The 26,908-nt window shown below is 39.0% G+C and overlaps 1 protein-coding gene across 2 annotated transcripts in view; it reads right to left on the bottom strand.

Moving 5' to 3' along the window:
• OXNAD1 (oxidoreductase NAD binding domain containing 1) overlaps nucleotides 1–26,908 on the bottom strand; it is a 251,075-nt gene that overhangs the window by 145,389 nt on the left and 78,778 nt on the right. For both annotated transcript variants that reach the window (XM_053714207.1, XM_053714208.1), the window contains exon 5: nucleotides 20,559–20,665. In XM_053714207.1, the coding sequence (XP_053570182.1) occupies nucleotides 20,559–20,665 (107 nt within the window). The remainder of the gene's footprint in view (nucleotides 1–20,558; nucleotides 20,666–26,908) is intronic.

The raw sequence follows: 26,908 nt of genomic DNA, 5'->3' as shown, positions 1-26,908 counted from the left end.
TTAAAATGGAAAAAAACATAATTTATGCTTACCTGATACATTTATTTCTCTTGAAGTGTGTTCAGTCCACGGGTCATCCATTACTTATGGGATATATTCTCCTTCCCAACAGGAAGTTGCAAGAGGATCACCCAAGCAGAGCTGCTATATAGCTCCTCCCCTCACATGTCATATCCAGTCATTCCACCGAAACAAGACGAGAAAGGAGAAACTATAGGGTGCAGTGGTGACTGGAGTTATAATTTAAAATTTAGAACCTGCCTCAAAAAGACAGGGCGGGCCGTGGACTGAACACACTACAAGAGAAATAAATTTATCAGGTAAGCATAAATTATGTTTTCTCTTGTTAAGCGTGTTCAGTCCACGGGTCATCCATTACTTATGGGATACCAATACCAAAGCTAAAGTACACGGATGAAGGGAGGAACAAGGCAGGAACATTAAACAGAAGGAACCACTGCCTGTAGAACCTTTCTCCCAAAAACAGCCTCCGAAGAAGCAAAAGTGTCAAATTTGTAAAATTTGGAAAAAGTATGAAGTGAAGACCAAGTTGCAGCCTTGCAAATCTGTTCAACAGAGGCCTCATTTTTAAAGGCCCAAGTGGAAGCCACAGCTCTAGTGGAATGAGCTGTAATTCTTTCAGGAGGCTGCTGTCCAGCAGTCTCATAGGCTAAACGTATTATGCTACGAAGCCAAAAAGAGAGAGAGGTAGCCGAAGCCTTTTGACCTCTCCTCTGTCCAGAGTAAACGACAAACAGGGAAGAAGTTTGTCGAAAATCTTTAGTTGCCTGTAAGTAGAACTTCAGGGCACGGACCACGTCAAGATTATGCAAAAGACGTTCCTTCTTTGAAGAAGGATTAGGACTCAATGATGGAACAACAATCTCTTGATTGATATTCCTGTTAGAAACAACCTTAGGCAAAAGGTTTAGTACGCAGGACTACCTTGTCTGAATGAAAGATCAGATAAGGAGAATCACAATGTAAGGCAGATAACTCCGAGACTCTTCGAGCCGAGGAAATAGCCATCAAAAACAGAACTTTCCAAGATAAAAGCTTAATATCAATGGAATGAAGGGGTTCAAACGGAACACCCTGAAGAACTTTAAGAACCAAGTTTAAGCTCCACGGAGGAGCAACAGCCTTAAACACAGGCTTAATCCTAGCCAAAGCCTGACAAAAAGCCTGGACGTCTGGATTCCCTGCCAGACGCTTGTGTAAAAGAATAGACAGAGCAGAAATCTGTCCCTTTAGTGAACTAGCGGATAAGCCCTTTTCTAAACCCTCTTGTAGAAAAGCCAATATCCTAGGAATCCTAACCTTACTCCATGAGTAACTCTTGGATTCACACCAATATAAATATTTACGCCATATTTTATGGTAAATTTTTCTGGTAACAGGTTTCCGAGCCTGTATCAATGTATCAATAACCGAATCCGAAAACCCACGCTTTGATAGAATCAAGCGTTCAATCTCCAAGCAGTCAGCCTCAGAGAAATCAGGTTTGGATGGTTGAAAGGACCCTGAATTAGAAGGTCCTGCCTCAGAGGTAGAGACCATGGTGGACAGAACGACATGTCCACTAGGTCTGCATACCAGGTCCTGCGTGGCCACGCAGGCGCTATCAGAATCACCGATGCTCTCTCCTGTTTGATCGAGGTAGCAACGGAAAAGGTGGAAACACATAAGCTATGTTGAAAACCCAAGGGGCTGCAAGTGCATCTACCAGCACCGCTCCCGGGTCCCTGGACCTGGATCCGTAACGAGGAAGCTTGGCGTTCTGGCGAGATGCCATAAGATCCAGATCCGGTTTGCCCCAACGACAAATCAGTTGAGCAAAAACCTCCGGGTGTAGTTCCCACTCCCCCGGATGAAAAGTCTGGCGACTTAGAAAATCCGCTTCCCAGTTCTCCACACCTGGGATGTAGATCGCTGACAGGTGGCAAGAGTGTGACTCTGCCCAGCGAATTATCTTCGAGACTTCCAACATCGCTAGGGAACTCCTGGTTCCCCCTTGATGATTGATGTAAGCCACAGTCGTGATGTTGTCCGACTGAAACCTGATGAACCTCAGTGTTGCTAACTGAGGCCAAGCTAGAAGAGCATTGAATATTGCTCTTAATTCTAGAATGTTGATTGGTAGGAGTTTCTCCTCCTGAGTCCACGATCCCTGAGCCTTCAGGGAGTTCCAGACTGCTCCCCAGCCTAGAAGGCTGGCATCTGTTGTTACAATCGTCCAATCTGGTCTGCGAAAGGTCATTCCTTCGGACAGATGAACCCGTGACAACCACCAGAGAAGAGAATCTCTGGTCTCCTGGTCCAGATTTAGCAAAGGGGACAGATCTGAGTAATCCCCGTTCCACTGACTTAGCATGCATAGTTGCAGCGGTCTGAGATGCAGGCGCGCAAATGGCACTATGTCCATTGCCGCGACCATCAAGCCGATTACTTCCATACACTGAGCTACTGATGGGCTTGGAATGGAGTGAAGGGCACGGCAAGCATTGAGAATCTTTGATAACCTGGACTCCGTCAGGTAAATCTTCATCTCTACAGAATCTATAATGGGTCCACCCATGCGACCTCAGAAATGCTAGAACTATCTCTGTATGAGACTTTGCATTTTGAAAACTTGACGCTTGAATCAGAATGTCGTCTAGGTACGGAGCCACCGCTATGCCTCGTGGTCTTAGTACCGCCAGAAGTGAGCCCAGAACCTTTGTAAAAATTCTCGGGGCCGTAGCTAACCCGAAGGGAAGAGCTACAAACTGGTAATGCCTGTCTAGAAAGGCAAATCTTAGGTACCGATAATGATCTTTGTGAATCGGTATGTGAAGGTAGGCATCCTTTAAGTCCACTGTGGTCATATATTGACCCTCTTGGATCATGGGCAGGATGGTCCGAATGGTTTCCATCTTGAACGATGGAACCCTTAGGAATTTGTTTAAGATTTTTAAGTCTAAGATTGGTCTGAAGGTTCCCTTTTTTTTGGGAACCACAAATAGATTTGAGTAAAACCCTTGTCCTCGTTCCGTTCGCGGAACTGGGTGGATCACTCCCATCACTAAGAGTTCTTGTACACATTGTAGAAATGCCTCTTTCTTTACTAGGTTTGTTGATAACCTTGACAGATGAAACCTCCCTTGTGGAGAAGTTTTGAAATCCAGAAGGTATCCCTGAGATATAATCTCCAACGTCCAGGGATCCTGTACATCTCTTGCCCAGGCCTGGGCGAAGAGAGAAAGTCTGCCCCCCACTAGATCCGTCTCCGGAGAGGGGGCCCTGTCTTCATGCTGTCTTAGGGGCGGAAGTAGGCTTTCTGGCCTGCTTGCCCTTGTTCCATGACTGGTTGCCTTTCCAACCCTGTCTGTTAACGAGCAGTAGTTCCTTCCTGTTTTGGAGCGGAGGAAGTGGATGCTGCTCCTGCCTTGAAGTTACGAAAGGCACGAAAATTAGACTGTTTGGCCTTTGATTTGGCCCTGTCCTGAGGAAGGGTGTGGCCCTTACCTCCCGTAATGTCAGCAATAATTTCCTTCAAGCCGGGCCCGAATAAGGTCTGCCCTTTGAAAGGAATGTTAAGTAGTTTAGACTTAGAAGTTACATCTGCTGACCAGGATTTAAGCCATAGCGCCCTGCGCGCCTGTATGGCGAATCCGGAATTTTTAGCCGTAAGTTTGGTTAAATGCACTACGGCATCCGAAACAAACGCATTAGCCAGTTTAAGCGTTCTAACTTTGCTCAAAGTCTCATCCAATGGTGCTGTGCGAATCGCCTCTTCCAGAGACTCAAACCAGAATGCCGCTGCAGCCGTGACAGGCGCAATGCATGCAAGAGGCTGCAATATAAAACCTTGTTGAACAAACATTTTCTTAAGGTAACCCTCTAATTTTTTATCCATTGGATCTGAGAAAGCACAGCTATCCTCCACCGGGATAGTGGTACGCTTGGCTAAAGTAGAAACTGCTCCCTCCACCTTAGGGACCGTCTGCCATAAGTCTCGTGTGGTGGCGTCTATAGGGAACATTTTTCTAAATATCGGAGGAGGGGAAAAGGGCACACCGGGTCTATCCCACTCCTTACTAATAATTTCTGTAAGCCTTTTTGGTATAGGAAAAACGTCAGTACACACCGGTACCGCATAGTATCTATCCAACCTACATAATTTCTCTGGGATTGCCACCGTGTCGCAATCATTCAGAGCCGCTAACACCTCCCCTAGTAACACGCGGAGGTTCTCAAGCTTAAATTTAAAATTTGAAATTTCTGAATCCGGTCTCCCCGGATCAGAACCGTCACCGACAGAATGAAGCTCACCGTCCTCATGTTCTGCAAATTGTGACGCAGTATCAGACATGGCTCTCGTGTCATCAGCGCGCTCTGTCCTTAACCCAGAGCTATCGCGCTTGCCTCTTAATTCGGGCATATTGTATAATACTTCTTTCATAACATTAGCCATATCAAGTAAAGTGATTTGTAAGGGCCTTGAAGTACTTGGCGCCTCAATCTTACGCACCTCCCGAGCGGGAGACGCAGGTACTGACACGTGAGGAGAGTTAGACGGCATAACTTCCCCCTCGTTGTCTGGTGATAATTTCTTTATCGGTACAGATTGACTTTTATTCAAAGTAATATCAATACAATTGGTACACATATTTCTATTGGGCTCCACATCGGCTTTTGAACATAATGAACAAGCAGATTCCTCTGTATCAGACATGTTTAAACAGACTAGCAATGAAGCTAGCAAGCTTGGAAATCACTTTCAATAAGTTTACAAGCAATATAAAAAACGCTGCAGCACTTTTAAAAAACACAGTTGAATAACAAAGAAAACTAATTCAGTTATAGTCAACAATTCTTAACGAGAAATGTATTAATTAGCAGAGGATTGCACCCATTAGCAAAAGGATGATTAACCCCTCAATGCCCAAAAACGGATATCAAATTAAGATTTAACGCTTTTATCACAGTCAAACACACTGTCACAGATCTGCTGTGACTGATTACCTCCCTCAAAAACGAATTTTGAAGACCCCTGAGCTCTCTAGAGACGTCCTGGATCAAGGAGGAAGAAAACAGGAAGACTGTGCTAGAATTTTAACTGCGCAACAAGGCGCTAAAACAAGGTCCCTCCCACTCAATTACAACAGTGGGAGACCTGATATAACGGTTTCTATGCAGAAAATACGTTAGCCATGTGGAAAAAAATCATGCCCAAAAAGATTGATCACCAAAGTACCTCACAAAACGAATAACATGCCAGTAAACGTTTTAAAAACAACATTTTGAATGTCATGCAAAGTTATCACTAAGCCTGCTACCAGTCACTTCCACTGCAGATAAGGCTTAAACATTATTTCAGTATTAACAGTATTTTCTCAGTCAAATTCTAGTCCCTAGAAAATAACTCAACTGCGCATACATTTATCAGCCTGATACCAGTCGCTACTACTGCATTTAAGGCTGTACTTACATCATATGGGTAACAGCAGTATTTTCTTAGTCAATTCCATTCCCAGAAAATAATGTACTGCACATACCTCATTTGCGGGGGACCCCGCATGCTATTCCCCTCTTTCTGAAGTTACCCTACTCCTCAGAATGTCGAGAACAGCCAGCGGATCTTAGTTACGCCTGCTAAGATCATAGAAAACGCAGGCAGTTTCTTCTTCCAAATACTGCCTGAGATAGAAAAACAGCACACTCCGGTGCCATTTAAAATAACAAACTTTTGATTGAAGAATAATTAAGTAAAAACTCCAGCTCCTCTCGCGACCTCCTTCTTTGTTGAGGGTTGCAAGAGAATGACTGGATATGACATGTGAGGGGAGGAGCTATATAGCAGCTCTGCTTGGGTGATCCTCTTGCAACTTCCTGTTGGGAAGGAGAATATATCCCATAATTAATGGATGACCCGTGGACTGAACACACTTAACAAGAGAAAAGGTTTTATAATGATAGCACTAAAATAATGTTATATAATTCTGCACTATGTGCAGAATTATATAACATTATTTTTTTAGGTTTACTGTCCCTTTAAATATATATATATATATATATATATATATATAATATTTAATTCAAAGGTATTTTGTTGCTACAGTTAGATTGCAGCTGGTAATTTAAAGAGCACACTTGGTATTTTAAATGTATATCCATAGTCCTGTGCAGTTTTAACTAGTCACATTAATGCTAAATAATTTTAGTTGCTAGAAAAGAATTTGTACTTTATATTTATAAATCAGTTTTACTATTGCAAAATCTCATATAAACTGGTTATTGTAGTTAAATTTCTCTGGTGTATTAAGTTATTTGTAGCTATTGTGAAATATTTTAAAACCTGTTTTATGGTGGCTAAATAAGAGGTTATTTCAGCTCAGATAAATTGGCATATCAATTGGCTGTTAAAGTATTTTATTATATTGTTTAACTAAGCATTGTTAAGCTAATAGTCCATATTCTGAGTCCTCATTTGGGGTATTTTTATGTAATTAATTGTGAATAAGGTTAATTTTAAAGGTATATTTTTTTATGATCTGTTTTATAGAATATTGTAACGGAATAAGCGTGCATAATTGATGCACAATCTAGTTTCTATATAAATATATTTCAATGTGTTTATAAATTTAACTAATCTAAGAATTTAGGAATAAATATTAATTTCAATTGTTTCGTATATACATTTTAATGAGAGGTTATTTTAAAGAATAATAATAAATAAATTATATTTATAACCTGGTATATATCAACACAGCGTTCAAGACGGCGGTTCACATTTGGTAAGATTTATTTCTAGCTTTAATAAACATAGGAGAGCATATACTAAGGACATTCCGACAGGCATAATGCAGGTTTGATATTTTATTGTTTTCCTGCATATATAATGTTTTATTCTATACTCAACTATTTTAACCTAACATAAGAACATATACATAGAAGTTCAACATTGGCTATCATCTATTGTCCTTAGTTTATCATAAGTCCCAAGTACCCTATAAACTATAAATGGGGAATGTGTGCTGCCTTTGCCATAGTTTTACTGTCTCACTTAATATCATATTTTTCAAACTGTCAGCTTCCATATTGGTACAGAACAACTGTTAATAAGGCAGAGTAATTATCTCATTATATACTTGAATGCTCCTACCCCCCACATATTAAAATACACTGGCACCTTTAATTGTGCTCAACGTATAATTCTGCGGTTTCTCTCGCAAACACCGCAATTACAATCCTAAATATTTTCCATAACGGTTAATACGTTTTCAAAAAGAACACTAACACTTAGAATATTCATAATCCAACTTCTGTATATTAAAGTGCAATAAAACAGGTTGAGATCTGTGCATATCCTAAAAGGGCTAATTAATTTAAAATAGTTTGCATAAAAAAATTGCTTAAAAATTGCTGGCAAGTTTTTAAAATAATTTTCAAAAATAAGCTAAATTAGTTACATAGCTAAGCTGCCTGGAGCAGCCAACTCCACCCTTCTTATCAGTGTTTAGACACAGACATTGTATTTAAACTGAGGTCACAGCTACTAGGCATGCTCCAACAGATATTCCCTATTCACTTCTGCATTTTACCAAAACAACAATAGATATAGGTACAGCCATAAAAGGAATTGTGAGGGGGGAGTTAGTGCTTTACAATTCAGAAACTAAAAAGAAAGGGTTAATGGTGAGGCACTGCAGCATAAATTTGCAGGTAAAGTAATTAAAGTACATATTATTATATTTTGTCTCTATCCCAACTTGTTCTATGTCCCTTTAAACATAGCGTTTCACTATAGTGATAGATCTCATCTTGTTCAAAGTATCTTTTTATGGTTTCATCCGCAAACACTACAATTGCAATCTTAAACATATTTACTATCATGTTCCATAACTAAAGCCCCTTAAATTTTCATAAAGAATATTATATTTGGAACATTCATAATCCAATAACTACATATTAAACCCACTGTTTTATTATGTCAATAGATCTTATATTTTATTGTGTACAGTGTGAACTCGATTTTTAGTTCTAGAGCCTACTGAGGCTTATTGTACTGTTTGTCTATATGAATCCTTTAGCAATCATTACTGTTATAATAAAAACAAATAGCGGTTCATATTTTTTGTAGATCTTTTTGTAATACTCGACAGGTACTCTGTCATAGTTAATTTGAACTAAATGCATTGCGTGTACCTGTATTGACAACATAATATATGTATGGCTCTATCAACAATACAATAAAAATATATAAAAAAAATAAAAAAATTAAACTTTCGGGATTAAAAGCACAACATGTTAAAATACTTTTCAAATTACTTCTATTATCAATGTTGCTTCATTCTCTTGGTATCATTTGTTGAAAAGCATCCATAGGTAGGCTCAGGAGCAGTAGGGCTAGCTGGTGATTTGTGGCTACACACATATGCTTCTTTTCATTGGCTCATTAGATGCGTTCAGCTAAAACCCAGTAGTGCATTACTGTCAAACTCATATTTATATACAAGCAATAGTGTTATTATACAATGTTCCAACACATGTGAGCATTTTTACATTCCTTTAAGAATGTTTGGGGTAAGTCTAGGACTTTGGCTTTTTAAACACAAAATTATTCTTTCACAATTCAGATAGAAAATGTAATTTTAAACAACTTGCTAATTTACTAATGTTATCAAATGTTCTTTGTTCTCTTGGTATCTTGTTGTAAGCTCAGGAGTGTGCATGTGTCGGGAGCACTATTTGGCAGCAGTTTTGCAAGAATGTTCACCATAGGCAAGAACACTAGATGGCAGCACTATTTTATACAATGTAGTGCTCTAGACACCTACCTAGGTATCTCTTCAACAAAGAATAACATAGGAATGAAGCAAATTTGATAATAGAAGTAAATTGGAAACTTCTTTAAAGTGGATGTAAATTTTTTACATATTGACCTTCAAAATCTGTTCTTATGCACTCTTTTATCAATACCGCATACTTTTTTTTATTTATATACCGAACAAATAAATTAATATTTACGTTAGTAACTTTGCTCGGTTTTCAGGCTGAGCTCCTCCCATCCATAACTTCCTTTCTTTTCAGCGCATAACGTCTAGAGCGGTCCCACCCACTCTATCACGTACTACCCTTGCGCGTTCACGATGGCTCCCTTTTGTGCGCATGCGCTTCAAATTTACTGCCGAATATGCGCATGCGTGTAATATAGACTTTCTGAATCGCGCATGCGTTTCTAAACTCGCAATCGTGAATGCAAATCTTTGTGCGCTCAAGTGGTTTTACGCATGCGCATATAAAAGACGCATGCGCAGAAATGGAAAATGACGTTATGAAAAAGGGGCTGGACGCCACGGGGTACGCCACATTATTAGTTTAGGCAAATGTCAATCAATGTAAGGAAAGCGGAACAAAATGGCGGGCGGAGGGAGAAATCGAGACTTTTATAGTTATAGAGGTATATACATCGCTAATATATTATGTTTTAACAAAATTCATGAATTAAACTTGTGTTATTTTTTGATGATAAAGCAGTTGTGATTGTCGAGTAGCAGTGAGTTTACATCCACTTTAAAACTGTGCGCTCTGTCTGAATCACAAGAGAAAATGTGTGGTTTATATCCCTTTAAGTGAATAAAAACACGTTCTTCACAGATTTTGTATGTTTAAAGACTTGACTAGTAGCATTAAATGAGGTTTCTTAATATTGTATTATAGACAATATTTTGTTAAAAAAGATTTTTAACTTTTCAAAACTCTGACATTCTATTATTTGCACTTGTGTGACAATTATCAGATTGGCAGCCAACGAAGTATACTTGTAATGACCGGCCACATCTTTAATGCAAAAAAAAAAAATCACGGATTACTATTACAATAAAAAGTAACCAATTAAATATTTCTTACCACTGGTATAAAATTGGCAAACTGTGGATTTTTACACACAAATAAAAAACATGTGTTAGAGCTAGTTTAAAGAGTCTAAAGAGAAATTACATAAGGATGCCAGGCTCCCCAAACAATTTGGCTCCGACAATAAATATATCCCACTAAAATGATTCAATCTTTTGATGTTTTAAGAATAAAGAACAACACCCAGAATACTTTAAAGATGATCGTTATGAGCGGTATATAATCCCATATAATATTGCAAAACTTTACCATAGCAACAATATATGATGTCATGTTATTTTGCCCTTAATGCAACAAAATTTGGAAATCCACATTATGTGAAAGGGTGTGTCATTAATCCTGTAGGCTCCAGGCTGCACTGAAATTACTTTGTTTGTATAATGATCACGGACACAAAAGAAATATGAACAAAAATAACATAATTAAAAGGAGATAAAAACAATTATATTTCTTAGGTTTTAAAGCAAAACAATTAATAAAATTAAAAAAATATATAAAATAAAAAAAGTACTACACATATTAAATGCATACTGTATGGTTCATTTGTTGCTTTACAGACATTTTAAAGTTATGTGAATTAAACAAAAGCTAAACCATGGCACCCTCTAGTGTCAAAAATGCATAACCGCGATTCATAGATAAATGTCCTAAATTCTTCATGCACTAAAACTTCAGTGCCTTTGTAGTTCATAAATTGTAGATGGCGGAAACACAAAGATAAATGCTGATATGGTTACAGCCACAAATAACTCAAATCTGACACACTCAGCAAATCTATTACTATTTGCTACACTATATAGTGAAACAGTAATTTTTTTACATTGAAAAACACAGTTCTATTTTAAATATAAAAATGCTAATCACCTTTTACATATGTGGTACAAAGTTCTAATTTTATGTGAATAGAATGCTTAAAATATAACTGGCTTATTTTTTATCTGCTTATAAAATCAGCTCAGCTTTTTTTTTAAATCAAACTTTCATCAAACAGAAGTCACATACTTATTTGTCAAAACAAAAATAACTGTAAAAACATAAATAATAATTTACAGGGGGATTCCTGAAATATTACAGTTAGTTAAAAAAAACACATTTGAGTACAAAAATATATACTTACTGATATTTTACATGAATAAATCAGCACACTGGGATACTGTTACACACTGTGATAGGAAAATGCATGTAGGAGTTGGAAAATGCACGTAGGAGTTTGCTTTTGTTGTAATGAAATAGCGTGTGAATACAATGCAAGCATATATAATTCCTAATAGATAAAAGTAGCCCCAGTATTTAAAATAAATAAATAAAGAGCTTTATAAAAAAAACACATAATATTTTGAAATTAGAAGCGTGGTAAGCATAAAAAAAAGTTTAAATAAATCTATTTGTATTTTGCCAACAATGGGCCAGATTACAAGTGGAGCAGTATTTAATGAACTGGAGGGAGGAGAGAGAGCGCAAAAAAGAGGGGGGAAAGAGAGAGAGCAAGGGGTGGGGACTTAAAAACATTGGCCCGTGTACACTGGCTTTAGGACTAGTTTATGAATAAATAGAACATGTTCTGCTATGTGAAGAATATGTAATGGGAAATATTTATATTTTCATGTTGGGTTAGCGCACTTGAGAATATGCGATCGGATTTGTAGTAGGGTGGTAGTTTTTTTTTTCCCACTTGCTCCATTGACATTAATGAGGGAATACGTTATCACACATGGGAAAATCTATTTTCGGCTTTTTATATGCAAGCGAAAATAGTTTTCTTTCAACTTATAATACGAGCACTACTCGACGCGGAGTTAACGCTGGAGCCTTCTTTTGCTCTCTCTCTCTCCCTCCCCTCTTTTGCTATCTCTCTCTCCCCCTCTCTTTTGCTAGCTCTTTCCCCCTCTCTTTTGTTCTCTCTCCCTCCACTCTTTTGCTCTCTCTCTCTCTCCCCCTCTCTTTTGCTATCTCTTTCCCCCTCTTTTGCTCTCTCTTTCCCCCTCTTTTGCTCTCTCTCTCTCTCCCCCCTCTCTTTTGCTCTCTTTCCCTCCTCTCTTTTGCTCTTTCCCTCCTCTCTTTTGCTCTTTCTCTCCCCATCTCTTTAGCTCTCTCTCCCTCTCTTTTGCTCTCTCTCCCCCTCTTTTGCTCTCTCTCCCCCCTCTCTTTTGCTCTCTCTCTCTCAACTCTCTCTTTTGCTCTCTCTCTCTCAACTCTCTCTTTTGCTCTCTCTCTCCTCTCTCTTTTGCTCTCTCTTTCCCCACTCTCTTTTGCCCTCTCTCCCTGCTCTATTTTGCTCTCTCTCCCCTCTCTTTTGCTCTCTATCCCCCTCTCTTTTGCTCGCTCTCTCCCCCCTCTCTTTTGCTCTCTCTTTCCCCCCTCTTTTGATCTCTCTCTCCCTCCCTCCACTTTTGCTCTCCCCCCCTCTCTTTTGCTCTCTCTCCCCTCTCTTTTGCTCTCTCTCCCCTCTCTTTTGATCTCTCTCTCCCCCCTCTCTTTTGTTCTCTCTTTCCCCCCTCTTTTGCTCTATCTCTCCCTCCTTTCTTTTGCTCTCTCTCCCCCTCTCTTTTGCGCTCTCTCTCTCCCCCTCTCTTTTGCTCTCTCTCTCCCCTTTCTATTTTGCTATCTCTTTCCCCCTCTCTCCCTCTACTCTTTTGCTCTCTTTCTCCCCCTCTCTTTTGCTATCTCTTACCCCCCTCTTTTGCTCTCTCTCCCCCTCTCTTTTGCTCTCTCTCCCTCCTCTCTTTTACTTTCTCTCTCCCCCTCTCTTTTGCTCTCTCTCCCCATCTCTTTTGCTCTCTCTCCCCCTCTCTTTTGCTCTCTCTCCCCCTTTCTTTTGCTCTCTCTCTCCCCCTCTCCCCTCTCTTTTGCTCTCTCTCTCCCCTCCTCTCTTTTGCTCTCTCTCCCCCTCTCTTTTGCTATCTCTCTCTTTTGCTCTCTCTTTCCCCCCTCTTTTGCTCTCCCCCCCCTCTCTTTTGCTCTCTCTTTCCCCCCTCTTTTGATCTCTCTCTCCCTCCTCTTTTGCTCTCTCTCTCCCCCTCTCTTTTGCTTTCTCTCTCTCCCCCTATCTTTTGCTTTCTCTCTCTCCCCTTTCTTTTGCTCTCTATCTCTCCCCTCTCTTTTGCTATCTCTCTCCACCCATCTCTTTTGTTCTCTCTCTTCCCCCCTCTCTTTTGCTCTCTCCCCCCTCTCTTTTGCTCTCTTACCCCCTCCTCTCTTTTGCATTCTCCCCTCTCTTTTGCTCTCTTCATATCTTTGAGACCTTATAACTTTTTTTGTGCAATATTTTTTTAAATAATTTTTATTAGCTAGTGTTATTATGAGTGTGACTGTACTTTGTAATGTATTTTTATGTTTTTGTGACACTTTTTTGTTTAGTGAAACAGTTAACGAGAACTCTTAGGACGCTCTATCCTGATGAGCGGTAACCTCAATTGAGCTCAAGTGATCGCATTTACTTTCAATCTATAATACTAGTGAAAAACCCAAAGCGCACAAACACCCCCTATAAACCCGATTTTGGCTTTTGTGTAACTGTTAATGCTCAACTCGATATTTTAAAGGGACTGTCTACTCCCGAATTTGTATTGTTTAAAAAGATAGATAATTCCTTTATTACCCATTTCCCAGTTTTGCATAACCAACACCGTTATATTAATATACATTTTTACATCTGTGATTACCTTGTATCTAAGCCTGTGCAGACTGCCCCCTTATTTCAGTTCTTTGACAGACTTGAATTTTAGCCAATCACTGCTGGCTCATAAATAACTCCATGGGAGTGAGCACAATGTTATCTATATGGCACACATGAACTAGTGCTGTCTAGCTGTGAAAAACTTTCAAAATGCACTGAGATAAGAAGTGGCCTTCAAAGACTTAAAAATTAGCATTTGAGAATATTTAGCTTTCAACAAAGAATACCAAGAGACCAACGTCAATTTGATGATAAAAGTAAATTGGAAAGTTGTTTAAAATTGTATGCCCTATCTGAATCATAAAAGTTTAATTTTAACTAGACTGTCCCTTTAATTCTGTCTAAAAACATAAATTATGCTTACCTGATAATTTCATTTCCATCGAGGGGAGGAGATTCCACAGCTTCATTCATTACTGTTGGGAATTAAGAACCTGGCCACCAGGAGGAGGCAAAGACACCCCAGCCAAAGGCTTAAATACCTCCCCCACTTCCCTCATCCCCCAGTCATTCTGCCGAGGGAACAAGGAACAGCAGGAGAAATATCAGGGTATAAATGGTGCCAGAAGATAAAATAAATTTAGGTCCGCCCATCTGAGCTACGGGTGGGAGCCGTAGACTCTCCGCCTCTCGATGGAAATGAAATTATCAGGTAAGCATAATTTATGTTTTCCATCTAAAGGGGAGGAGAGTCCACGGCTTCATTCATTACTGTTGGGAACATATACCCAAGCTCCAGAGGACACTGAATGAAACCGGGAGGGAAAAGACGGACCCTAATCTGAGGGCACCACAGCCTGCAAAACCTTTCTCCCAAAAACAGCTTCCGCAGAAGCAAAAACGTCAAACTTGTAAAACTTTGTAAAAGTGTGTAAGAAGGACCAGGTAGCCGCCTTACAAATTTGCTCCACAGAGGCCTCATTCTTGAAGGCCCAAGACGAAGCCACAGCTCTAGTTGAATGAGCCAAAGAAGTAGAGAGGCCCTGTGCCCCTTGCGCTTCACTGAATACACCACAAAAAGAGATGTAGACTGTCTGAAATATTTTGTAGCCTGAAGATAGAACTTTAAGGCATGAACCACATCCAGGTTATGAAGTAACCTCTCCTTAGAAGAAGAAGGGTTAGGACACAAAGAAGGAACAACTATTTCCTGATTGATGTTACGGTTAGACACCACCTTGGGAAGAAACCCCAAACCAGTGCAAAGCACAGCCTTATGCACATGAAAATCCAGATAGGGATGCACACATTGCAAGGCAGCCAGTTCAGATACTCTGCGTGCTGATGCAATAGCCAACAGGAAGAGAACCTTCCAGGACAGAATCTTAATGTCAACGGAATGTATAGGCTCAAACGGAACCCTCTGCAATACCCTAAGGACCAAGTTTAAGCTCCATGGAGGAGCAGACTGTCTAAAGACCGGCCTGATTCTAGACAGAGCCTGAACAAAAGATTGAATGTCATATGCAACAAGACGGATAATGCTGATATCTGTCCCTTTAAGGAACTGGCGGCAAGACCCTTCTCCAAACCATCTTGGAGAAAGGACAAAATCCTGGATACCTTCACCTTGTGCCAAGGATATCCATGCTTTTCACACCAGGACAAGTAGGTCCTCCACACCTTATGGTAGATGCGACGAGTGACTGGCTTCCTTGCCTGAATTAGAGTATCAATCACACTTTTAGAAAAGCCTCTCTTGGCCAAGACTAGGCGTTTAATCTACATGCAGTCAGCCTCAGAGAATCTAAATTCTGATGTTGAAAGGGGCCCTGTTCCAGCAGAACCCTGCAACAGGGTAACCCCCATGGTTGAGAGGATGACATCCCCACCAGATTCACAAACCACGTCCTCCGTGGCCACTATGGAGCATTCAGAATGGCCGAAGCTCACTCCTGTTTGATGCATGCCACTACATGAGGTAGAAGTGGTAACGGTGGAAAAATGTAAGCTAGGCTGAACCCCCAAAGCACCGATAAGGCATCTATCAGCTCTGCCTGGAGATCCCAGGACCTCGAGCCACAAACTCTCTGCAAACACCTCGGGGTGAAGAGACCATTCCCCCCGATGGAAGGATTGTCTGCTGAGAAAGTCCGCTTCCCAGTTGTCCACACCTGGAATGTGAATCGCTGAGAGCGAGCAGCCATGCCTTCAGTGCTTTGTAGATTGCTCAGAGTTCCAGAATATTTATCGGAAGGAGAGACTCCTCCCGGGACCATTTTCCTTGTGCCATCCTGGCACCCCAAAAAGCCCCCCATTCTGCCTGACTGGCGTACGTGGTTACAATCTCCCAGGACGGTCTCAAGAAGGACGTCTCCATGGACAGTTGCTCCGGAAGAATCCACCAAGAGAGGGAGATCCGAGTCCGAGCATCCATGGATATCTTCGGTGATAGATCTGAATGATCGCCGTTCCACTGTCTCAACATGCACAACTGAAGTGGTCTTAGGTGGAACCTGGCGAATGGGATGACGTCTATACTTGAAACCATGAGCCCAATCACCTCCATACATTGAGCCACCGAGGGACTTGAGGAGGACTGAAGGGCAAGACAGGTGGATGCAATCTTCCTGCGTCGATGGTCTGTGAGAAATATTTTCATGGACATAGAGTCTATTATCGTGCCCAGGAACTCCACCCTGTTGCTGGGAACCAGGGAAGTATTTCCTGAGTTGATCTTCCAACAGGGAGATTGGAGCACAAGAAGAAGAGCCCTCGAATGATCCTCTGTGCGACTGAGCGACAGCGCCTGGACTAGAATGTCGTCCAGATAAGGCACCACAGCAATGCCTCTGGATCTGGCCACTGCACGCAGCGCCCCCAGAACCTTCGTGAAGACTCTCGGGCCGTCGCCAGACCAAAAGGAAGGGCCACAAACTGGAAATGTTGATCCAGAAACGCAAATCTTAGGAACTTGAAGTGGTCCCTGTGAAATGGCCCATGAAGGTAAGTGTCCTTCAAGACTATAGTCATCATGAACTGTCCCTATTGAACTAGGAGCAGGATAGATCTGATCATTCCCATTTTGAACAATGGAACACTCAAAAACTTGTTTAAACACTTTAGGTCCAGAATTGGGCAGAACGTGCCCTCCTTCTTTGGAACCACAAAAAGATTGGAATAGTACCCTAGACCCCGTTCTGCATGGGGTACTGGTACAATAACGCCGATAGAGGTGAGATCTCTTACACACTCTAGAAAGGCCTCTCTCTTTTCTGGTCTTGAAGACAGGTTTTACAGGAGGAATCTGCTCCTGGGCGGATTGGATCTGAACCCTATACTGTAACCCTGGGTTACCAATTCCAGAACCCAAGGGTCCTGAACATTCTGCAACCAGGCTTCTGAGAAGAGCGATAATCTGCCCACTACTTGGTCCAGAGACCAGTCGGAGGCCGCCCCTTCATGCCGATTTTGTCTCGGCAGGCTTCTTGCTCTGCTTAGACTTGTTCCAAGATTGAGCCGGCTTCCAAGTTCCCATGGACTCCGACCGATCACTTTCGAAACTGCTGATTCCAGTTGGTCCGCAAAGTCTGACGGCCAATGAATCTCTCCCGAAGGAGTAACGGTTGGGCCCAGGTGGACTGCTCAGTAGTACTAGACATCCGTTTACATTTAGATGTCGTAACTTTATCAAGGCATGTGGAACATAGTTGAGCAGGCTGATCTACCGGAACCTCCTCACAATAAACACAGGAATGAGACTTTGTTAAAGAGGGAGAACCCTCTAACGCGTCACAGTGCTCCTGTCAGTGTTTTTTCCCTGTTGTGTTTGCCATGTGCTGCTGGCAGCCATTTTACTCACCTCTCTTCCTGACTATGGTGCATTGTGGGGGATGCTGCTCACATCCTGCACTTCCTTTTATGGCCAGACTGGTGTGCATCATCCATGTGAGACAGGATGCAGTCTCAGAATTGTGATGTCATTATTTAAAGGGCCTCAGTTCAGTATGCTTTGCCTTTGCATTGTCTCAGACCTGTTTGTGAGAGTTCCTGTGTATTACCCGGCTGCCTGACGTCCTTCCTGGTTCCTGATCCCTGGCTTGTTCCTGACTCTGCTGTTTTCCTTGTTCCTGATTCCGGCTCGTATGACTAATCGCTTTGGCTCCTGACTCGGCCTGTCTGACTACCAGCTCTGGTTTTGACTCCTGGCTTGTTATTTGACTTGTGGACTTTTTATTATTTTTTGCTATTAATAAAGGTGTGACTATTTTTGCACTTCTCGTCTCAGTCTGATTCCTGGCACCCTGACAGCTCCATAGCTTGCGCTTTTATAACGGACTAGCTTAACTTATAAATAGGCACCTTTATACCTCCAATGGCCAGGGCACTCACCACCTCCTAGGACCCGGACTACAGAAACCGTTTTGTCTCCTGCTCCGCTGATCAATAGAGGAAGAGAAATAGGCACACCCGGACACATGGAATGCCTGGCAGGACCGCCCCTGCACTAAGGAGAAAACACGCCAAAAAGGACCGCACAATACTCCCGCCAGTAACCTAAAAGTTTCACACATTGCCAGAGCCTCATCTCGCACATAAAGCAGCAATGACACAATAAACAATATCATGTATAACACCCCCCGTTCAATAATCCCCTTTCCAGGAATATTAACCCTTGATTCTTTAAAGATAAAAATTGTCGCACTGTGACCTTGTCTTCCATGTTATCATTATGAATAAAAATGAAACAATCTTAACAGAATCTACGCCATGGAACAGGAACACGGCCCTTCAAGTGTGACAGGTTAGAAGCCTCGCTTCCTGACATAGACTTGAGTGCAGAAAGCAGGCAACGAAACTCGTATACACTGATTGCTTGTGGAGCTGTTAATATGAGTCGGGATGGTTTCGAAGAAAGACTCTCCCTGCATCTCCGGACTCTAACTTTCGCCCAGGCTCTCACTGAGAGGCTGACAGGACTACTTAAAACTCCAGTACCACCGTAAAGAGTACTACCCTCCATAAGAGACTACTCTGAATCCTCGGCACTTCTCTGCCATCCTCAGAGGTAAAGAATGACTGGGGGATGATGGAAGTGGGGGATGTATTTAAGCTTTTGGCTGGGGTGTCTTTGCCACCTCCTGGTGGCCAGGTTCTTAATTCCCAATAGTAATGAATGAAGCCGTGGACTCTACTTCCCTTTAGATGGAAAATATTTACACTGCATACAAAAAGTACTCTCCATAAAATGTATCAGTGTTGTGATGGTATTAGCTAGTGGGGGGTTTTCTGTGTGATATCCTTAAAAAAGATATATTATTTATTTTATCTTTTAGTAAACCAAAAAGAAAATATTGAAATCAGTCAAATAAGCTTTATTGATTCCACATCCTGACTATTGTAAATTACTTTACAAATTACGTATCGCACAAAATGCCTTGTCAGTCTGAATACGATATCTAACCATACAATATTAAATGAAGTGCAACAGTACAAAGGCTTTTAGTTAAACAAAAAAAAATATCACAATAATCTAAGAAGTCTTGTCAGTACTGCAAAGTTCCTCAATGAATTTTAGGACGACAAATTTAGCTTGATTGCTGTTTATCTCACTATGCAGAGCTTTGGATGTGGAGGAGGGACACCTACATTACATTATAAGGTGTAAAATAGAAATAAATTAAACGTTTGTGTCATTTCTCTTCTTGAAATAACAAAATCAAGTTGACATGTAGCTAAGGCACCTTGGTTTTTGGCATTCCAAATAATAACAGGTACAAAACCATTTACCCAAACTTCTAGGGACCAGAAAAAGTTTGGATTTATGAATAGTTTTGATTTTGGAATATTTGCATCTGTAAAATGGAACAGCTTGGAGAGGGGATGGGACCGATTGTAAACAACAATATCTTATGTCATTTAGGCAATATTTACATGTCATAATACAGCTTATACATGCAACCTAAAGGAAGTTATATATCATTTTAATACGTTTGTATACATAGTACCCTCAGAAAGATAGTATAGTACAGTAATCAGAAAGGTAATAGTGGTTGTTTTAAATAAACATAAACTAGCACTAATTTGGATTTTGCAATAATATTGGATTTTGGCATTCTGGATTTGGGGATTTATACCTGTACACAATCAAGGAGGAATGGTTCCCTTAAAACGGGGAAGGCCAACTGGCGGTCTATGGGCTTAATATGACAATTGGCACAAGTTTTTAAAGCTCTTCTGAAAAAGCAGAACTAACAACGTGTGCCATAGTGTAGTGGTTGTAGAGAAAATCTTTGAAGTGACCACAACAATATAAAAAGCCCTGCTATTTTAACTAAATCTGACCCTGTGTTTCTGAACATTTAGGTAGAAAACCCTTTATTCAAACTGATTGGGGCTCGAAAAGGTTTGGATTCGGGAATATGTTATGTTCTGGAATATTTGTACATTTGCAAATAGATGGGACAGCTTAGAGAGGGAAGGGGACCATTTTTAATACTTTGTGAAGTACCAACAGTGAAGGTAATAGATGTTGTTTTTTAATAAAAGAGAAGATTGTGACTTACTGGCAGGGAACAATTATAATTTTTAATAATTTTATTTTGAAAAATATAAATGAAAAAGTCTGGATTTCTAAATAATTCTGGGTTTTGGAATTAACAATTTGGGGGATTTGTACCTGTAAATTGCTTGTTTAATAGCCATAAGTTTATATGTGGCCCTAAATGGTTCCAAAATATTGATCTGCGGCCCCCATGTACTAGGAAGTTGGTCATCACTGAGTTAAAACATTGACCATCTAAACCCTCCTTAAAATATATTTACTGTCAAGCAACCATCATGACCTGAGGACCTATAATGAAACAAGCCCTTGTTTATGGATCCAGTTATCTGCCATATACAGAGAAACATTGTGGAATGAGGGGGCGTGGAATAAATAACCAAACAACGGGGTTAAAGGGGCAGGTATTACATTAGCAATATCAAAATAAGTGTCCTTTTAGAATGTTTAAAAACAAAGAAAAGAAAAGGCATATCTTACCATTGTCCTGCTTTAAAAGTAAATTCATGGTTGGCTACAGCAAGTTGTACTCTCTTGACGGTTGCAGACTCATTGGTGATTCCACAGACTTTTGCAGGAGAAATAATCTAAAATTAGATTTGGATTAGATAAGTGAGATATGGATCCATGGATATTAATGTCATATACACTCTGTTCTTTGGTTCAAATTACACCAAATCAATAGCCTTGTCACAGGTAGGTTTGTTTTGATTCTTAATTTAGCCAGAAAGTGTTTTGAGAGAAGGATGCAGAGTTTAAGTTACCCGTTTTAGATCAGCATTTAAACCAATCATTTAATTGCCTTTGAGCTAAATTACAAGTAGAGAGCAAACGATTAGGCAAGGGTTTTCACAATTGTTTACGCTCCATTTAAATTGTGCACATATTACAAGCTGAGTGAAATTGCGATTGCGCTAGCACATCAAAATTACATTACACATTAAAAATACATTACAAAGTACTCTTACACTCATAATAACACTGTCTAGTATTATTTAAAAAAAATATTGCACAAAAAAGTGCTCAAAAATATGAGATTTAGGGTGTTGGAGGAAAAAAAAGCAGGCAAAGGGCTTTAACATTGAGATACATACATATACATGATGTCTAATGATGTTTATATATATATATATATATATATACACTGTATATATATATATATATGTATTTATGTATTTATATCTGTATATATGTATTTACACATATACTTTTTATATATTTGTATACATATATAGACATATATTTAAGTGCATTGTAGCCTTTTCCCGTTAAGTAGTATAAAACATGTAAAAGCATTTTTATGCAATATTCATATTTCATAAAGGTTTTAACTATGTATTTACTGTAAATATTTAACATTCCAATGTTCTGCACACAGCAGAATATGTTGTATGTATTTATAAATAGATATTTCTATGTATAATCTGTATATATCTATACCTATATATAATCAATTATATATATATAGGCATAAATATATATTTGTTTAAAAACCCATCAGATATATGTAGAAATATTTATTTATAAATAAATAGAAAATATTCCGTTTTGTAAAGAACTTTGGAATATGAAATATTCATGTCGGGTATGCGCATATTACAGTATGCGATCATGTTTGCGCATATTACAAACAAACATGTTAAAGAACATTCATATTTTCATGTTGGGTTAGCGCTATTGCGAATTTATTATGGTGTTTGCGCCAGAGAGTGGGGTGTTTCAACCTTTTTTCTTCATTAAAATCTATGGGGGAATGGGTAAAGCAATCGCTATTTTAGACTTTTTGCGCAAGTCGGGTTACTGCTAGAGAAAAAACTGTTTACTTTCAACTTGTAATACCAGCACAACCCGACTAGTGCAAATATGAAGATCCTAGCAGAGTTTTCGTTATAGCGAAAACGCAAAATACCGCTCCACTTGTAATCTAGCCCTTTATCACTGATATTCCATGATTTTTTTCCACAAAATTGTATGAATTGTTCTCCAATTAGCCCTCTATCCCTATGGCACTTTTATTGCAGTTAGAGCGCTGATTGGAGAACAGTTCAAACCGGTAGCCTACAAAAAATATGACTTTTAAAGTGTGAGGCAGGAGCCGGTGGTATTAGAATGGCACGGCTAGATTCAAAATAAGTTACAGCCCATCTTTATTAGAAGCGATCAATTAAAGTCCATCTAAAATATCACTAACATTCAGGATCTAATTATAAAAAATGGAAAGTTTACCATCACTTTAACTGTCCCAACATATGCAAAGCAAATTCTGTAGGGAGGTCAGTTTGTAATACTCGGATAGTATAATAGTAATATTCATCTTCAGACAGATAAATGTGTGCTAATGTAGAAGACAGAAAATTGAGTGAGGGCTTGTATGTGTGTCTTTCTCTATGTGTACACTACACAGGAACCAATTACAGATTTATGTACATGTTCTATATGTAATGACTCGATCTATGGAGAGATGTTGAAGAAGAGGAAAAAAAAATACTGTTTTGATTAATTTGCTTTTTTCAAAACAAAAAGCACTTAACCACCATAAGATTTATCTCCCTGCCAAATTTTAAGCATAAGTGTTCATTCATTTGGGCTAGAAGTCTGACTCAATTTTTGTCATAGACATAATACCCCCCAATGTATCTCAGAATGCCAGATTTTATCTAATTTGATTTACCTTTTCTGAGATATAATCACATGAAAATTGTGATTCATAATTGGAGCACTTGAAGCATAAAATATAGCAGCCATAAATTATTTTTCAGTCACAGTTTAAGTTTGACCAGGGTTGTCATGAGTCTGAACTGCAATACTAGATTCACACACAATTTGGTATCTGAGAAACAAATGATAATAACTACACAAGTGGAAAACTTCAAGTAAAGTGTTTAAGACATTTTTAGCTATTTATTAAAAAGGCGTTTTCAAAATTTCTTGTAGTTCCACAATACAAATAATAAACCAGAGCTACAATAGCCATTCGAAACTGTTGCAAAATGTTTCATGGATATTTTTTTAGTTGGTATGTGCCTTTTTCAAAGTAAGTTGATTTGCTGTTATGTATTTTATTTTTTTGTTAATAAATGGGTATTGGGATTCTCAACAATACAACATGCATCTAGACAACAATTGTTAAAATACTATACACAGTATATACAGAAATGTGTATGCTACCTTCAACTCAGCATAAACAGATAGGACTGGCCTTCATCAGGCAAATCCAAATAAATACTTTTGATAAAATTAATAAATAATACTACAGTCAACTTTACCCTTCAACCCAAAAAAAAAGGGAGATGCGGTGGGAAAACACAAGTATCTCTCCCTCCTGCCACTCAAGCACCTTCCCTCTTTCACCACTTTACTGTACCTAAATTAGGACTTAAAAAGTTCTAAACACACTCACAGCATTTATATCCTATATGCCATATGTCTTTCCCAAACCTTATGATATAGTTCAGCTTTAAAAAATATAAAATATGTATAATACTCAACTATTAACAAAAAACAAGAGATTCTAGGGAGCGCCTCAGGGTGGGCAGAGGATAATCCTGATGTATATATATGAAGAATAGAGGTGATAGTGATAAATGGCAAATTTATTAACATATACTAATTGTTACAAATGAGATATAAAATATAAAAGTGACCAGTAGCAAGTTCGTCAGCATAAAAATATCACATACAAGTATGTCATATATATATCACATACAAATTAGTAATAAAAAATACTCATGGATCCATGTTACATAAAAATTAAAATCAATACATAGCCATAGTGGATTACAATGTGGATATATATTCAGAGTATGTTGTGCTAACCCTCTGTTAGGAGGGATAGTGTAAAAATACTTGAAAAAAGCTTCCTAAATGATCCTGATGAAACAATCTAAAATTACAATTTTAAAAATAATACAATAAGTATGCGTTCCCGTATACAATATAGATGTACCCTGATTCACGGGGTGTGAGTGGTTAACCCAGTCTTAGAGCGCACCCAATCCTATAGAAAGTGCTTAATTAAAGTCTCTCCTTTGGGGGAAAAAAATAATTCAAAATTCAAAAAAGTCTCTCCTGTGGTGTGCAGAAAAAATTAGTGTGACAGTGTCCAAAATGTAGAAACGTTGATGCTGTGTCTCAAAGATGATGAAAAAAGTGGTGAAGTAAGAAATACGATGAAAAAAAGTAAAAAATAATAAAAAATAATATAAAAAAAAATAAATAAATAATCCAATTGATTCAATATAAACACAATCAAAAAGATAAAGAAGAAAACTCATAAAGTGCTTGTGTTAATAGTCAGTGTATTCTGTGGTAAAATTCATACCAAAGGTGGCACAATGGATACAATAATAGAACATAGATTCCCAATGTTCAAATCACAAAATAGTGCAATAATGCTAAGTAAATCCTTATATCTAAATGGAATGAGGCTTACCATAAACTAGCCCTTCCTTGGGCCTTTCTCAAGACTGTGTTATGGTAAGTTAGATTAAGCCTCCTTATATACTATAAATGGCTCAACCTATTAGCGCCATTTTCGCGTCAAAAAGTGTACCTCTGAACCGGAAGTAATAGCTCCCAATCTATATCCTTTGTATAGATTCATTTCTTATTCAATTTCTTTGTATATATTACTCATTTTTTAATTTCAAACATCCTGATGTTTGCTTTGTCCCATGCCTTTTCTAAAATCGCTGAATTCGTTACACAGCTGGTATCGCCAAAACCGGAAGTGCACTGGTATCACTTCCGGTTTTCAGCTAACTGCCGATATTTCACCTGTATGTCCGGTTGTTGGATTGTGTTGCCTTATTGTGTGAGCAACCTGTGATGTGTGATATGGTTTTGTTTAACCTGATTGAGGGATAGCCTGTTTGGTTATATGCTTTAATTAAGTTATACCGATTACATCTTGCATATGACCAGAAGTGACATCACTACCGGAAATGCCGTCTTTGTCAATACGTGTTCTAATGGCCTATGGGTTGTCTCCTAATTGGAAACCTATACATGTAATGAGTATATTACATTTGAAAAAAAATAGACTGATTGTTTTCAAACTGGGAGTTATAGCCCCATTCTGTCTAGTATCTGTCATTCGTTATGGGTCAAAACACCAAGGTTATAATTTATAGGTGCTTATTAAAAAGTTGTAAAAAATCTTTTTAGGTGCTTATTAAAAATTCTTTTGTGGGCGATTATTAAAAAACCATATACAAGATTAAAAATTAAAATTGTGGGTAATGGTTTCTTCATGCTGACAAAGGGACAAAAATGAAAATAAAAGTTAAAAACAAGTTGTATATAATGCTACACCTGTCTTATGCAATACATGGAGTGTGAATATATAGATTGTGCATCTATATAATGTGACTGAGATGCCCATTGTTTCTTTGCGGATAGTTACATGGGGTGTCAGAAATCACTGTTCCAATATTGGTGCCTTAAGATTGGGTTCAAATACGAATCCCAACCTAAAGGGGCTAGATACTGCATCTGTGTCAGTACTAGTCCTATATCCGGGATACAATTTGAAGTTATTGAAACTTTTGATTAGTATAGTGTAAATGGTTATCTTGTGGGTGGAGCACTTCCAGGATAGACTCCTTCTCTTTGTTGTTCTATTACTTATTAGGAATTCTAACTGTCAGGCACAGAGAAAATGGGAGGATGTATATTCTTTTGGAAGAGTTGGTCGAGTTGGGGGGTCATGCTAACTCCATCTTGAGCTTGCAATGGTAATCTAATTGTTCCTCCTGTCTCATGGGAGGACACACTCCTACTCTAAGACCCACTAATCAGTTACGCTAGTATGAAGATACATGCTAATAATAGATTTATGTGTGTGTTTAAGAAGATGTAAGAGCGTGGTTACTTCAGATTGAATAAATGTGACAGATCCTCCTCGTTATTTAAGCCCCTGGGGTGAAGGCAATCTAGATTAAAGATCCATCTGGATTCCTCTATCAGTAATTTCTTCTCTTGATCCCCCCTCTCCAACTTGGGGTCACTAATTGAATGCCGCAGTAATTAAAATCTTTCTTATTACCCAAATGTTGTTTGGTAAAATGTCTATACAGTGGAGTCTCTGTGTTCTTATGTTTGATCTGTAGCAGGTGTTCCCTAATCCGATTTTTAAGGGGTCTTGAGGTCTGTCCAATGTATTGTAGACCACAACTGCATTGGATTAGATAGATGACTCCTTTGCTGCTGCATCTTATATTGTCTCTGATAGAGTATTCCATTTTGGAGTTGTGTGAGGTGAACTTCTTTGTCTTCATACTTCTTTCACACGCTTTGCAGCTTGGGCATGGATAGAAACCCTTTATATCTCTGCCATATATGTCTCTTGTTTTCATTCATCCTGGGGGTTCTTGGTACACTGGGTGAAAGTATACTTTTTAAGTTATCTAATTTTCGATAGATAAATCTTGGTACTTCTGGAAGTCTCTCACCCACTATGTCGTCGTCCTTCAAAATTGACCAGTGCTTTCTTACTATTCTCTCTATAATGTGTCCGTTCGCGCTGTATCTTGTGATAAAGGGGATGTTGAGAATTTCGTCATCCAACTTCATTTTATCATCTTTTCGTTTGTAATGTAGAAGTTCTTTTCTGTCTTTAGTCCTGACTTCTAATATGTTTTTCTCCAAACATTCGTTGTCATAGCCTCTTTCGAGGAACCTCTCTTTCATAGTGGTTACTTGTTGTTCCCATTTCTCCGGATTGGAGCAGTTCTTCTTTAGTTTAAGCATTTGTCCCTTTGGGATGTTTGACTTCCAATTGTAATGATGGCAGCTATCTTGATGAATATAGTTATTGCAGTCTACTTCTT

This window comes from Bombina bombina, chromosome 5 (assembly GCF_027579735.1).
Source record: "Bombina bombina isolate aBomBom1 chromosome 5, aBomBom1.pri, whole genome shotgun sequence".
In the NCBI taxonomy this organism is placed as follows: domain Eukaryota; kingdom Metazoa; phylum Chordata; class Amphibia; order Anura; family Bombinatoridae; genus Bombina; species Bombina bombina.
The sequence above is the reverse complement of the archived record's forward strand: the minus strand, read 5'-3'. Positions and strand labels throughout refer to the sequence as shown.